The 16,437-nt window shown below is 46.5% G+C and overlaps 1 protein-coding gene across 17 annotated transcripts in view; it reads right to left on the bottom strand.

Annotated features, from left to right (window-relative positions):
* IQSEC1 (IQ motif and Sec7 domain ArfGEF 1) overlaps nt 1-16,437 on the bottom strand; it is a 787,671-nt gene that overhangs the window by 219,866 nt on the left and 551,368 nt on the right. Inside the window, exon 1 of one of the 17 annotated variants that reach the window (XM_085624816.1) lies at nt 1,910-2,142. The exons of 15 other annotated variants lie outside the window; for them this stretch is intronic. In XM_085624816.1, the coding sequence (XP_085480942.1) occupies nt 1,910-2,142 (233 nt within the window). Of the gene's footprint in view, nt 1-1,909; nt 2,143-16,437 lie in introns of those variants that run through there. One more of the 17 variants, XM_085624827.1, reaches the window with a different exon arrangement.

The raw sequence follows: 16,437 nt of genomic DNA, 5'->3' as shown, positions 1-16,437 counted from the left end.
AATGTAGAAGGCGTAACATTTGATAAGAAAAATGACGTGACAGTGACATAATCGAAACTAGGCGTAATAAGGAATAAAAGAAACATAATTGGTTAGGATTATCAGACATAGGTGGATCTATAAGATAATACTTGGCATAGATGCGCGCGCGGCAGCATGACGTGTAATTGACGTGTAACTAGGGGGTGAAGGGGACTTGACATTTAGCTCTACATGTGGAGACGAGAAGTCTGGGGGTCAAGTCAACTTAATCCCAAATCATATCTACCATCCTATGTTTAGAGAACTATGTTATCCACAAGGAAGGACTCTCGGACAGAATCTATTCTATACTGACTGTGTGCGTGTACAAGCGTCTAAGTGTCTATATGAGATGCGAGGGGCAGAAAACTTTCCATAGCAACAGGGCTATGAATCACTTGCAGGAGGACGGAAAGTTTGAGTCCCTTGCTTGTGAGCTAAAGGAAATGTTTACCTAAATCACTGGACAGGAATGCATCGGCTGGAGAGCAAAATAGATAATTCGAAGGTGAAATACAGCTTCTTGGCAGGCATGCGAAAACTAGCCGAGGCAGGCACCATTAGCTGCACAGGGAGTAGGACAAAGTTCATGGATACAGATGCGAGCTCAAGCTGAAGCTGTCAGAGGCTGGGAGCAGGGAAAGGCTTTGAGGACAGAATCGGGCCTACTCGCCTGAACTGTAAAAATGGAGTAACTTAGCCATATAAAGTCGGTGGCCTTTCATACTTAGGAATCGAATATCCAGCCCTTTGATGGCGGATCTGACAGAGAACATGTTGACGGTAGACACACATATGTTTGCGTCTTAGAAACTGGAACTGGAGGGAACATACATGTACTTGTAACATGCATATAGAACCGTTGGGGTCCAAGATAGGGGACATAACTGACCAGGAAAATCCACATTTCCACATATCAAAAAATGATGGGGCACCCCTGCAGAAGGTGACGAGGGGCCCTTAAGTCTCCTATGTCTCACATATATTTTTTGACCTTTGGATGAATGGAAATTCTTCGGTTTATTACAAGAAGCATCTGCATGATTCATATGCTTTTCAGACCTAAGGAGAAGCATATGCATACACGCTATGCATGTTTGCTTGGAACCTGTCCAACCTTTAAGTGACACATAGTCATGTCCAATGTGCCGCCTGCAAGCTCTGTCAATGATGGGTAACCGAGACAATGGTGCCAACAGGTGTAACAAAATCAGGAAAACAAGTGGGTAGCCTCTATGCGGCTTTTAACTTCTACTCCTTACAGAACATGTCAGTACATGTCATGTGAGCTGCATGTAGCGTCTGTAGACTGCAACGAAACGTGAGCGGCACGCAGCTTCTGCAGCACATTCATGCCCTTTCCAAACATGAGCTGCACAAAGCTCAACGCGTTCGCTTCCTTTCCAAAAGGCATCCCGAGCACATTCTGTAGATTAACGGCGAATGCAGACGCTACAAGATGTTCACATGCATATCATACGTGTAGGGTGTGTCCCTTGTGCAACAAGCTGCTTCAGCAAACATTGCCCAGCAATACACTGATTGCAAGAGACAGCACTTTTATTCAAGGCATATTTTCCTTGTGCAGCAAGAACTCCATCATGTAATGTACAAGCATAAATGGTGGGTACCAGGCAGTCGTGGCATTTAATGATCTGGCATGCTCTCTGTTCAGCCGACAGCTCACTAAAATGATGACCCCCCCCTGAATGAAACAGTATAAGATGTTCAGATGTGCTGTAGAATTGCCTTATATTGCAATGCACAGACATGCCCTGTGTACTCCAGCAGGCAAGATTCTTGCCTACGATAGAGCTATAAGCTGTGAGCAGCGGACAAGCCCCGTTGCACATACAAGGATTGAGCGGCAGTAAAGGCATCTCCTTACCAGCTGTCCAGCTCCAGTTCAAGCAGCGACTGGCTTCTCTCTGAGTTGCAGTGCAGGCACCACATGGTTGGCAGCACCGAGCACCCCCGGGGAGCGGTGCCACGATCATGTCCCCCTCCTGACCACAAATCCTTGCGGTGGCATACCTCGATAGCAGCGGAAGCGCCCTGCGCGCTGCCGGACAAGCAAATCTCAAGCACAGCTCGCCCCGAGTAGCGGGAGCACTGCCACATCCAATGGAAAGTGATTGCACCAATCGCTTGGGAGGAACGGGAAGAAAAGGCATTCGATTGGATAAACTTATTTTGATTGACAGGATGCGGTTTAAGGGGCGGGCGTCAACTAGTGGTAGGCTAGACTTTCTTGTGCTTCAACCCAGGTGGCCAAACTCCTCCCGGCAGGGTCAACGTCGGCGGCCATGTTATGACCAGGCAAGACGTCATTTTTTGTGTGAACTATTTTATGTGAAATGGGTAGGTTCTGGTTTATCCGTTAGTTTCTCCCCTCGATAGAAATTTCAGAAAGGTAACGTATTCCTTTATTTTAATGCGTCAGTCACTGAGAACGTACTGGAAGTGGGCTCTGCCTTTCGGTATGACAGTTTTGGTAAGTGATCTGGAAAAGTGGTGGTGTTGCACGGCCTTTGATGTGAAGAAAGTGGGAGGGATAGGGCGCTCTTTGCCAGCAACAGACGTTTTCGATATTAATAGCCGCTTTCAGGCAGCAGCAGCAGGAAGAATGAAAGTCACACTTCTTTTAGTTAGTGTGAGTTGGGCGAAGAAGGGAACAGGGCGGAGGTTGTAAACTGTAGTGTTCCAGTGCCGCCGAAATCTGGCTCAGTTCCTGCAAATACGTGCCAAAAGAACCGAAAGGGGCCCCAAGTTATTGAATTTTTCCAGCAAGTACAGCAGACACGGCAAATAATATTTGTGCTGGCAATGGATTACAAGTACGGCTCCTTTGTATTTGAAGGTCACATGCAACAACATGTTACTTTCATTCACTTTTTATGTCCTCTTTAATGGAAATTTGAATGCGTCCATATAGCGCAAGAAAAAGCCAACAGTACAACATACAATTAAAAACAAAATCGTGTAATATAATACGGTTCTCCTGTATAAAGTTTTCTAATGCCCTTGGACCAAGTTAGCGGTACGTAAAACTGGAAAAAACCCAACAATAATCATTTACTTTTTAACCGTGGTAGGTACAAAATATTCAGTTTTCTTGTGTGTGATATTTATATTTGAAATCTCGTTTTTTAGTGTCTTGTGACACTTTATTGAGAGTAGAATATAACTCGACCATTTGCAGCTGCTTGGTAGGTCAGAATTAAGGATGCTGTCTCTGCATGCTGTTGTCAGTTTAGGCGGGAGACTCTCCATTGTTTTATTTATAACCCATAAGTGTCATTAGTTTACCTTTCTGACACTTGAAACTAACGCCTTTTCAATGCAAATTAATGGGGGTATTAAATTCCCCACTACATCAGTTACAAAGTGTTGGCGGTATTGTGCTCTCTACTTTTGCATTGTAGCAACAAATGTTAATTATACCCACTCATAAAATAAATGTATACTTGCAAGCTTTATGTTAAAGTAGCCAAACATTACGGGCAAATGTTATCATATTTGAAATCCTATGGTTAAGATAATCTACACCATCATTTTTGCTAAATATTTTAAAGGAATTGATGGATTAATCACCTAATCCCTCAGAGCAAAACCTCTACTACTAAAGAGGTCTTGTTCCCATTGTAATACCGAAATTTCACTGGTAAAGGAGACCCCTCTTTCTTATTCAGTGTGAGCTCTACGTTGAAGTACTATGTGCCTGTTTGTAGAGGAAGGCTGAGATCACTAGCACAAAATATGTAAGTTGCAGAAAAAGATAATTTACCCACAGACTGAGTGGGATGAGGGGAATCGTTTGCAGTCACATCCTGAATCAAATAAGTAGATTTACTGCCTAGCATGTAGAAAATCTGCCAAGCTTCAGATTAAAGCCAAGCCCAGAGCCTAGCTGTGAGAAGTTCAGTGCAACTCTCTCTGTCAACACTAGTGGTCTACAGCTACTTCTCATCCTGACTAGAGACCTACACGCAATGCTGATCATGGTGGAATGGATTTGCCCTTTGCTCCTGCATCTGGATAAGAATCCAGATGCAGGAGCACTGGCTCTGAGTGACACTGGCTCTAGTGTGAGGGTGCATGCACCTCTGAAATTCTGCTCTGCACCTGTGATCGCTCCTGAGCAATGCTGACATTGGTGTAAGGGCCAATGTGCATCCACTGTGTGTTGCTGCACATGTGACTCACTGTTCCTCTGCCACAACATCTTTGTTTCCCTGCTTCAGTGGCATCTGCCTGATCATAACAGCCTCTGCTATCACTACTGAACCTTCAACCTCGAAAATTGCAACCCACCGCCTCAAATCCTGTAGCAAAGAAGGGAAGCAATCAATCATGTATTTGTAAAGCGTGGTTATCACCCCTGGGAGTGGAGGGGGGTATCCAGTCACTGAGATTGTGATGGCATCTAGCTGAAGAGCCACGTCTTGAGTCCTCTACTGAAGTCGATGAGGGAGGGTGTTGCGTTTTGTCGTGAAGGGGAAGCTCTATCCTGGATTTGGCGGTGAGGTAGGAGAAGGAACGACTTCCACAGCGGCTTCAACATATGTGTGGGACAAGGGCGAGGAAGGTGGATTGGAGTTGTCTGGCTGGTTGGTGGAAAGTCAGGTAATGGTTGATGTAGTTTGGTTTGATGTTGTGGAGGGCTTTGCGAAGGTCATTACCTTGAACTGGCAACTCTTCTGGACGGGGAGCCAGTGGAGGTTTCTGAGGTGAGGGGTGATACTGGTCATTTTGGGAAGGTTGAGGATGAGTCTGGCTGCGGTGTTCTCTATAGTTTGGAGACGTTTGAGGAGCTGTGTGGTGGTTCTGGCGTAGAGTGCATTTCCTAGTCGAGTCGGCTGAAGACTAGGGCTTGGGTTACTGTTCTGGTGTAGACGGGGATCCATCTGAAATCTTTAGGAGCATGTGGAGGATGTGGAAGCAGTAGGAGGACACTGCGTTGACTTGTTGCTTCATGGTGAGTTGGCTAACGAGGATGATGCAGAGGTTGTGTGCGTGGTCTGCGGGGATTGGTGTTTATCCAAGTGCGGCGGGCCACCAAGTGTCATCCCATGGTGAGGTGTTGTTTCTGAAGATGAGCATTCCTGTCTTGTCCGTGTTCAACTTCAGGCAGTTGGACCTCATCCAGTTGGCGACGCTGATCATGACATTCCTGAAGTTGGATCTAGTGGAGGCAGGGTCATCGATGAGGGAAAGGATGAGTTGGGTGTTGTCGGCATAGGAGATGATGTTGAGTTCATGGATGCGGACGTTGTCGGCCAGTGGCGTCATATAGGTGTTGACGAGGGTGGGGCTGAGGGAGGACCTTGGGGGGACCTACATGAATGTGTTACAGGACCTTGCAGATGTACAAGGTGGTAATTTCACTAATTTGGGTGAGAAAATAATCTCTCTTCCAAATTACCTAAATAGGTAAATAGTACACATCTCTGCTTGACACCACAGTCAGGTTTTCCAGTAGGATCTCCAACCCTCGAAAATATTAATTTCACCCAGTTGTTTGACTATAGTGACCAATGCACAGCAAGTAAAGGCACAGGGATATTCTAGCTATGCTTTATAAGCCACAGCAACCTCTGTTGACCCTACGAAAGCCTTTACTTGTTTTGGCATTAGCAAAATGGGGCTTTATGGCGGGTAAAGGGTGACTTCTTCGATGCACTTTTTTTCCTTAGATGATGGGGGCTAACCGAGTGTCTAATACTGAAAATCTTTTTATGATAATATTAATAAAATTTGAAATATTAGTAAACAGACTGAAATTGCTATTCAAAACATCTTAATATTATAAAAATATTGATGAAAAAGACTTGTGTATTTCAGGAATTACATTGGTCTTTATAATCGGCACCTGTTTCTTAGCGTTTTGGCCTCTATTTTGGAATTCACTGGGAGTTTCTATTATATTGTAAATGAAACTACAGCCACTTCAAAATAAGAATTGAACATTACTCAACGTTTTATTTCAAGGTGCGATTTAAATTTCTTTATCTTAGATGGGTGAGAGATGATGCAATTTGCTAACCTCTAGATTCAAAGCAAGTAGAAAAAATTTGACAGTACAATAACTTGGGAGGAGATGTTATCTAATGGCCACAGCTTCTGACTTTGGAACTGGGGAACCAGTTTCAAATCCAGTGTACGGTCAACATGTTGTGATCTAGGCAAAAAAAATTAATCTAAGCTGGCTTTCATGCCATGGAAGTCAGGGTTACAGGTCCTTCCCCATGGATTAAAATACCTCGGAGTTTGTCACATCTGACACGATCCTATGAACAAAACCTAGGGTTGTAGCCAGCGAACCTCGGACGGGATGTCAAGTTATGGCCTACTTTACCTTTATCTCTTCTGAGACACTCGGCCATTTTCAAGATGGTCTCCCTGCCGGCCTCCTTTATCATCTGCAGAACCAAACCATCACGATTAAAAGTGGATTCTTTTAGAGCATCAATGCACAGATTAGGTCACTGCTCTGGAGGGGCGGAATGCCTTGTACAGCCCTTGGAAAGTGCTGCAAGCCAGCTCCTGAGTGCGGATCAGCCACTTCTGACATGCTCCAATAATATAGGGCAGCACATCTGCTACTTGTGAACAACTGGTGGTTCACTCGCTTTAGAGATCCGGCATATGCTGCTGAGGGGTGGATACTGGGAGGTCGAGATTTTGCTCATGTGCTCTATGTTTGGGCTACCCCCGTGAATCTCCCACCTGCCTGTTTAAGGCTTGGATTGCGACCCTCTAGAAGGTCGGATTGGCAGACTGCGTTACGCTGGAGCCTTCATTGTGGCGAGGTACACCTTGCCTGGCATCTCGGCCTGGGATAGTATAGGCATATCAACAGTAAGGGACGTGCTCTGGGAAGGATGATTAAATCCTTCCAGGACTTGCATGATGAGTTTGACTTGCACCACACCCAGTTCTTCGGTTATCTCCGTCAGCCCCCCACACACAATACAATCACTAGAAACGATTTCAGAGTTTTCTCCGCTTCAAGACTAAATGCTACTCACACACCTGCAGAAGCATAAAATATCGGAGGTATTTAAAATGTTACTGTGCAACATGCGGGACCCCCTGGTTGGGCTGCTTGGGAGGGTGACATGGGTCCATTGGACAATGACAATTGGAGAGAGGTGGTTGAGGCCGCTAGAGAGGCAGTGATAGCATCCCAATTTCGGCTAATTCAACTAAGGGTGCTCCATAGGGTGTACTTCACTAGAGCCAGACTTCACAGGATGGACCTTATTCCAGCAGGTGACTGCCTACGATGTGGCGACCCGCAAGGAGGCTTGTCCCACACGTTCTGGCATTGCTCGGGATTGGCCCACTATTAGGGAAACGTGCTGAGAAAACTCGAGAGGGTGCTGGGATGGGCTGTCCACCGGGTCCCAAACTTATACTTCCTTCTTCACATCACCGATGATGACTTGAGAGGGTGGGGGGGGGGGTGCGGTACACAAACCATAGGGCACTTTTATGGCTGGGCTTAATTGTTGCCAAGAGGGACATCGCTAGGTCATGGAAGGATGCAAAGGCGCCCGCGGTGGAAGCTTGGGCCAAGGACATGGACCATTGTATGGGGCTAGAGCGCCTGATCTATCGGTCACAAGGATGTCCCCAGGAACACTTAAAGATATGGGGTGATTGGGCGGCACACAAGGAGATCCACCTGGAACCGCATAGGGGCCGGCCATGGGCGGCGGCGGGGACCCGATAAGCACAGGATGTTGTTTTTCCACTGTATGATCATAGGTGAAGGGGTCAGGCATTGTTTGTATGATGTATATGACTTCTATGGTAGGACGATTTCACACGCTGTTGTTTTTCGTCTGGTACAGTACTGTGGTGTTGTATATGTATGTCATGTTGAGCGCGCTCTTCTTTTCTTCCTTACCAAAAACTCAATAAAAAAGTTAAGAAGAAAAAAAATGTCTGACCTTGTGTAACATAATTTGGTGCTCATGAAAAGCGTTACAATGCCCCTCTGCCGAGTTTGGTCTGTATATAAAGCCGTAAAAAAGATGATTGAGCTATTTACCACAGTATAACACTTTTAAATGGAACTTTAAATGGTGAACATAGCCCCCTGCTCAATGTGACATTTACACCTCTCCGTAGTGACCTCGGAGACACTGGTCGATCCCAGAAAGTAACTGGTTGTGATGGGCCATTCTTAAGATGACCCCGGTGTTCTTGGAAGCTAATGAACTCTATGGTTGTACTTATTTTGTTAGTCCAATAAAAGACATTAGTACCTACACCAATCTTTTACAGTAAGATAATGTAGTAACAAAACCTTCCCTGTTGATGTTACGAAAAGTTTAATTACATAGCAAATGCCATTAGAGACCGATGTGGACAGTTTGGCATAGTTCCCTGTTACCTATGCACTTAGACATATTTCAGAGAAATACATGCTTGCTAGCAAGAATATTCTGTATAAGACTTCTCCAGACTTTACTCGCATGTTTATGAATGGCACAAGCTGAGGCTGCTTGAGTACGGCGCACAGAGAAGAGTAGCAGATATAAAAGAAAGTCTGTCATAAACACCTTTTTCTGTATATTTAACTGAAATAAATGCTCCTGGCAAATCCAAGCTTAAGAGAATGGTGTATTGTGCGCATATTTATTTTCCTTTATGCACAGCACTCAAACCACTTACGCTGTCAACTGTGAGGTCAATAATACAGCAGTACTTTAGCTAAATGCTTTGGTAATTTACCCACTAAAATATCAAAGATCATACGCTCCAGTGAGCATTCTTTGTGACATTTGTTCAGCTACTTATGTGGGCTTAAACAAGCTTGAGACCTGAATAGGCCAATCCAATTGACAAATCTACATCTTTAGCCGTGCCGGCTGAAGGTAAGCTGTAGATCCTGGATGCTGTTGGGCAGCTGCAAAACTCTTTTACTCCAGGACCTTGTTGGGGTCTTGCAGCTTCTCTTGCACCACCCTTGGACTCCCTGCATTCCCCTTCTAGCTCGAGAGTGAAATCACTTGATGCAAGATTCACAAGAGCGCAATTTGCTTTATTTTTACTTGAAAGTTTATCAAAAGACAATATAAAACAGAGAGAGGATGTGGTCTAAGGGCTAGGGCGGCCAGTCTCTAATCTGGGGAACTGGGTTAGAGTCTCGGCAATGACGCTCAACATCCTGTGATTCTGGACAAATCACTTAATCTGCTCATGCCTAACAAAAATGAATGTGTCATTGTGCAACTGGTGCTCATGTAAAGGGCTCTGATACCTGACCCCTTCGGGTCAAGTTTGCGCTATATAAAACTCAGAAAAAAAGAAATTTGCAATGCAATAGGTCTCGCGTTTGCGAGAGTTTAAGCTATTGGCATTGTAAATGACAATGCCTTTTATTTATCTGTTTTGCTAATTAACACATAAATAAAAGGCATTTTCATTTACAATGCCAATAGCTCAAACTCTTGTAAATGCGAGATCTATTCAAAGAAGAGGCCGCCATTGTCCCGGCTGCTCAAAAAGTGAAAGCGCTCATGGCGCGCAGATTGTTGCTGGAAGAGGTCGTGCCTCCAGTAGGAGAAACTCATTAAAGGAAAATAGCGCTTACGGAGTAAAAAGATGTACCATGTAACACCAAAGTAAAAGGGCCATTCCTCATGTGAGGTTACAAATGAAGACAAGGCGGTACCAAGGAGGGACTGACAAGCCGATTAATGAATCAGAAGCCAGCATTTACGAAGGACAATGACACAAGCCAATAACAAATATGGGTGGGGAGTGGGTGGGGCTTCTAGTTCGTACTCCAATACAGAATGCCGCAAAGCAGCGCTTGCGCTGCCCAGGCTCAACCTAAAAAGTACATGGCATCGAAGGAAGAAAGCTCACTTGTACATCAAGAATAGCATTGCAAGGCAATTTGATGCAACATCTTTCGGAGGACACTTAACCGCGATAAGTAGCAACATGCAAGATGTGAGGCAGCCAATCTAATGTTTTTATTTGACGAAAAAAGTCAGGAACAAACAAAACAAATTAAGAAGGAAAGGTCAGAAGCATCAGGTCAGTGTTCGCCTCCAGAATCCCACGGACCCATAGCAGCACCAGTTAGGTGACTAGAAGAAGCACTCAGGCACAAGGGAGGGCGGGGGGGAATATCCGGGGCAGAGCCCAAGCACTCAGCGTCCCAGAGGAGATGGGTGTTTAATCAAAAAAGCTGCAACGCTTTAAGGTTTGGGGGGGTAAAGCTGGTGAGATGTAAGTAAGGAATTTCAAATATGTAATAACCTGCCAGCAGTGTGGCCCAGATCATGTGAGAGTTGTTCCATTGCCATCACATGCCATGCCACTGGAATCAAGCTATCCTGGCTGAGGAGGGGTGAAACCCCGAAACCGGTCCTAGGATGCTTGTTTCCAGTCCAGGGAGGACCTGGCTTGGCAGTTTGGGCTGGACTGTTCCCATGAGGCACAGGGTCAAGACTGATTTACATATGGCTGGGTTCAAACTGGAACGGCATGGTGAGCAAAAAAAACAATTGATTTAGGCCCAGATCTCTGTACTGGGGTGAATGTATGACATTGTTTTCTGCATTCTGTTATCAACTGTTGTTTTTGCATTTGTCACCCGAGTGGGAAGGGTATGCCCAGACGTGGGTCCCTTGCTCTCCATGCCACTGGAATCAAGCTATCCTGGCTGAAGAGGGGTGAAACCCCGAAACCGGTCCTAGGATGCTTGTTTCCAGTCCAGGGAGGACCTGGCTTGGCAGTTCGGGCTGGACTGTTACCATTAGGCCCAGGGTCAAGACTGATTTGCATATGGCTGGGTTCAAACTGGAACGGCATGGTGAGCAAAAAAACGATGGATTTAGGCCCAGATCTCTGTACTGGGGTGAATGTATGACATTGTTCTTCATTCTGTCCATCAACTGTTGTTTTTGCAGCTGGAACCATAGGGCATCAGGGGGCTCCATAGGCTTCTTCCAAGTCAGTGCTATGGATGCCCAATATAACAGTGATAGAAGTATGAGGTTTGGGTACCCCACTACACCCTTGATGTGTCCAAAAATCTCCTTCCAATACGTAGCTGTAAGGGAACAGGACCACCAAATATGACCGCAGTCTCCTCTCTCCATTCCACACCTCCAGCAAAGGGGAGATGTAGAAGGATATATAGTGTGGAGGCGTGTTGGTGTGTAGTACCACTGAACCATCAGCTTGTATGCTGTCTCCCATTGGGAGATACTTCGGTATGTTATGGGGATATCATGTCACAGAGTCTCCCACTGCTTGGTCAAAATGCTCTCCAAGGTGCTGTTCTGCCAACTTGCTTGGTAGGTGTGCGCGCAAAGGGGAGTAGAGTGTTGGAGCACTCGGTTGGTGTTAGAGATCAGACCCCTAGAGCCAACATAGGCCCTAACAAGCTTTTCGAAGGGAAGCTAGTCCCGTATGGGCCCTTTGATTATTGGAGGGGTGTAGTGCCCAGTGGCACACTTGATAGTACTGCAGCTGTATCGATTCAGGGAGGCTGAAGTCTGCCTTGCAGTGTGCTCAAAGGAGCTTATTACGTATGGCACCCACAAACAGGTCCCTTAGCATTCTACTTTCCCAGACTTTCCAGCTAGGGAACATGTGGAGGCCTAGTGCCGAGGGGATCTCTGAGTTACAGGCAATTGGGGTGTTAAGGGAGGGAAAAGTAGTAAGGCCTCTCCGGAGCGCTGCCTTATCCATGATATCTAATACCGTTTGAGTGGAGAGTGGCACTATGTGGTCGAGCATGCTTTGGAAATCAAGCTAAATTCCACAGGGGGCGACAAGCCACTGCACGGTCCATATGAAATTAGTGTTCGTCACTCTCGCGGATGACCCATTCAGAGATAAAACGTAGGTGGGCTGCTCTGTAGTATTCTAAGAGGTTAGGACATGCCAAGCCACCCCTGTCCCTGGGCATCATGAGCATGGAGTGAGGCAGTCTAGGTCGCTTACCTCCCCAGATAGGAGAGTATGTCCCTTTGTAGCAGCAGGATCTCATCCTGTGGGATGCAGGTGGGCAGTGATTGAAAAAGGTAAAGAACCCGTGGGAGAACGTTCATTTTTATGACACTGATGCAGTCCAGCTAAGATATAGATATATATATATAGAGGTTTCCAGCGGCACAAATCGTCCAGTATGGACCGCCGAAGGGCCAACCACTTTGCTTTCGTCCAAGTAGCCAGATGGGGGATGAGAGTAATACCCATGCACAGTTTCCACTGAAATGGCGCAAACTCTTGTAGCTCAGGAAGAGCCTGCTGGCGTATGGTGAGATTAAGCGCAAAGGATTTAGCCATGTTAACTTTAAACCCCGAGACTGCTTCGAAAGCAGAGAGGCAGGCAACGATTGCCACCAGGGAGGGTGCTCGTTGGGTGACGGTGAGTAAAAGGTTGTCTGCAAAGAGAGTGATCCTGTGGGCTCGGCCGCCAAAAGGGATGCCAACTATGTCCGCTGGACGGTGATGGCCAGGGGCTAAACCACTAAAGCAAAAAGTAGGGGTCATAGCGGCTACACTTGATGGGTGCCCCTGGAGATGCGGATGGGGGCTGTATTCTGGCCATTAACGTAAATGAAAGGCCATGATCACAGGAGGCCATGATCTTGGTGACCATACCTGGCCCCTGCCCAATCTTGCCCAGGACTGCTCGCAAGAAATTCAACTCATCCAATCGAATGCCCTCTCTGCATCAAGTGAGAAGAGGCACACTGGGATACCATGGCGGTGGGACTTTTCCACCAGATGAGCAACCCGGTGAAAGTTTCCCACACCCTACCTGTCATGAAAGAAACCCACCTGGTCAGGATCTGTAAGGCCAGATAGGAACCGCTCCAACGAGTGGCCAGGATCTTCATAGAAATGTTAGCATCAGTGTTCAGGAGCGCAATGGGGTGATAGGACCAGTATGTGGGATCTTTCCCGGGTTTGGGTATGAGCACGATCTCAGCTGCCACCAAAATGGGAGTGGGGCTGGTAGTCTGGGCAAAAAATTAAAGAGCGTCAATAGGCGGTCCTGCTAGTTTGGAAGAAACAGGCGGTAGAAGGCAACTTGGAGCCCTGATGGGACGACCTTACCTGAACGGCCTGGCGCATTTCTGTCAGAGTGATGGAAGCATTGAGGAGTTCTGCGTGTTTAGGATCGCTGAGATCCCAATCACAGTCCTGCAGGTAAGCGTTTATCAGGGTCTGGGGAATTTCATCTCGTTTGTATAGGGTCTGATAGTAATCATGCAATGCCCTTTGTTTATCACATTCAGTGGTCGCCCAAGTTGCCTCCCCGGTTCAGAGTTTGGCTATGTGTGTCTTGGCTTTGCGCTGGCAGAGGTTATGAGCAAGCAGTGTTCCCACTTTGTTTCCCCCTTCATAATATTTTTGCTTCAGGGCTAAGACAGAGTGTTCGGCCTTGTTAGTCCAGTGCGCCCGCAACTGGTCACGCAGGATCGCCAGCTGGCATTTGTTGCTTTTAGTTGCGGACGCATGATCCAGCCTCTCCAGGGCCTCGATCTCGGCTGTCAAACCCGCTTCTAACAGCCTAGACTCTCACACCCTGGCAATAGCAATATTAGATATCACCCCCCCCATATGGTTGTTATGACCCCATCCCAAAGCATGTGTAAAGAAGTGTCCGGCAGAGCATTGAGTTAAAAATAGTCCACAATGCCCTTGCAGATGTCCGCTATATCTACCGGGTCCTCTAGAAGGTGCAGAGGAAGGAGCCTGTGCGGTGACCCCTTGGGGGAAGTGCTGGTTGCTTGTCTACACCAGCTCCACATGGGCATGGTCAGAGATGGAAATATCTGAGATGGCTGCAGTGTCTGAATCTCTGCGGAGGGAGTAGGTGAGGAAGAGGTAGTTGATATGAGGCATGCACATGAGCAGAATTAATAGTCTCGCGCCTCCTGGTGTCTATAATGCCATAAGCCTACAAAGCCCAGATCCAAGATATCCTGTTTAAGTTGAGCAGATATTGCCCCTGTACCCTAATATGATGTACTTCTATCTAGGTCCATTCCCATACCAGGTTCAGATCCTCGCCCACAACAATGTCCCCCTCCATCCCAGACAGTTGGTCCTGCAAAACCCGCTGGAGGTGGGAATCCTTTGCCTGGTTAGGGGCATAAAATATTAAGCAGTGTAAGGGAGTGCTGACTCCAGAGGATCTGTAGTATTAGGAAACGGCCTTCCTTGTCCATAACTACTTTCAAGATGTACAGGATGCCCACTCCCAGAGTTTTAGTGGTGGTATGCGCCAAATAGCAATGCAGATACTTCAGGTGAGCCAATGCAGCGGGTATCAACCCCCAGGAGATACGTCTAATAACATCCCCGCTGTTGAGTGGCACAAGCACTTTAGTGACCTGTACTCCCTTATCAACCTTCATGACAGACCCCAGATGTCCTATGATATAGGTCACCCAGTAGGTAACCTTTCCTTTACTAAAGAGGAAATTTTGTCTTCTGTAGACGCTATTATACCTGCGAAAGCCCCAGGTCCAGATGGCATTCCTGGCGACCTTTTCCGTGAGGATAGGGATAACTGGGCAATATATTTTATGACACTGGCCAATGACATTGCTGGTAGGGGGAGGATCCAAGATTCATGGAAAGGGGCCGAAGTAATACCTATCTTTATGAAAGGGGATACATAGGTCAACGCCCTCCAACTACCTCCTGATCGATTGTGCCCAAAAGGTCTTCTGCTGCTCCCTCCTGTCTAAGATCCAGGACTGGATGGATGATAATGATATCCTCTCTCCACTGCAGGCAGGATTTTAGTGGAAGACTGGCACAATCAATCAAGTATTTCATCTTGTTACGTTATACTGGAAGGTAGTTGTTTTGGGCAAGGGTAGCCTGTACCTTGCCTTTAAAGATTTAAAAACAGCCTTGGACCTAGTGCCCAAGGACTTTCTTTGGCGGACACTTAGCGACATGGGAATGCCCTTGGCAATCCTGGAAATCTTAATCCGGTTGCATGGAGGAAATTTTGCCCGGGTGAGATGGGGGAACCAGGGACATACCACTGAGCCTTTTAAGATCCAGCGGGGGGGGGGCCCAGGGATGTGTTTTAGCCCCAGCCCTTTTCTTTCTGTATGTCAACCAGGTAGCTGACCTGTGCTTCATACCTGCTGATGCCCCATCCTTGACGAACCACAAAATTCCTACTCTATTATTCGCAGATGATACCCTATTGATTTCCAAAACTCCCATGGGCCTCCAGATATTACTAAACCAATTTAAGGCCTTTTGTGATGAGAGGGGCTTGGTTATTAACATCACTAAAACCAAACTAATGATGCTGAACCCTCACAAATCCTTCAAGGGTACCTTGTTGTGGGACAACGTTCAGTTTGAGAGGGTCAGCTCATTCGACTATTTGGGTGTCAAGCTGTCCGAGCGAATGGCTTGGAAAAATCATTTAGGAAAGGCATTTTTAAAATTTCCACAGCTAACTGGGGCTCTGAGGCGGGAGCATTGCCTATCATACACCAAGCCAGTGGCTCCTGCTCTCAAATTTTACAGCTGCAAGGCCGTGAGCAGTGCTCTTTATGGGGCAGATTTGTAGGGCACAGTAACCGCAAACGACCTCACAGTTGTGGAAAATAAGTTCCTCAGGAATTTGGTATCCCTTCCCCAAAGTATTCCTCTCCTACCTCTCAAGCTTGATCTTGGCATCAAGTCCATCATTGACCTTGCGAGGCTACGCCCGCTGTTGTTTTGGCACAGACTGGTCACCACACCCGATTTGGCACCATATGCGGCAGCCCTTAGTGAGGTCTCATACCTGGATAGCACCAAAACAACTGGCTTGATTAAACATGTAGATGTCCTCTTGTCCAGGATTGGTTTGCCAAATCAGGCTATTGGACACCCACCACCCTAATCCAGGGGCCATTTAAAACTTATGTACTGGGCGTGGGCTGACCAAAATAATTTCCTGAAAAGACAACATGGCACCCTAACAGATGCATTCATTAATTTGAAAACTAATTGTCACTTGGAGAGCTATTTTGATATCATCAAGATGCCAGCTGACAGGAAACTGTATACACAGTTTAGGCACTGTAGCCTGCCAATCAACGCCTTTACTAATTCTTGGCAGACTAACAAATTCCAACGTAAGGGATGTCCTTCCTTTTTATGTCCACAGGAATCTATAGGCCATGTCTTTTTCGCCTGCACAGCCTATGCAAAACCAAGGAGTAAATGGTTAACTCCTGTGTGCATACTTAAATCAGATGCTAGACCCCTTTTCGCCTGTGCCACCGTGAAATTCCAGGGTCATTTTTGGGCGATTAGAAGGAGGGCGCAGCCATCACCTTTGTCTGGCCCTAATTAAAAGACCGGAGACGGTATTGACCAGACAAATGCGTCATCATTTTCGATGAG

This window comes from Triturus cristatus, chromosome 9, assembly GCF_964204655.1.
Source record: "Triturus cristatus chromosome 9, aTriCri1.1, whole genome shotgun sequence".
In the NCBI taxonomy this organism is placed as follows: Eukaryota; Metazoa; Chordata; class Amphibia; order Caudata; family Salamandridae; genus Triturus; species Triturus cristatus.
The sequence above is the reverse complement of the archived record's forward strand: the minus strand, read 5'-3'. Positions and strand labels throughout refer to the sequence as shown.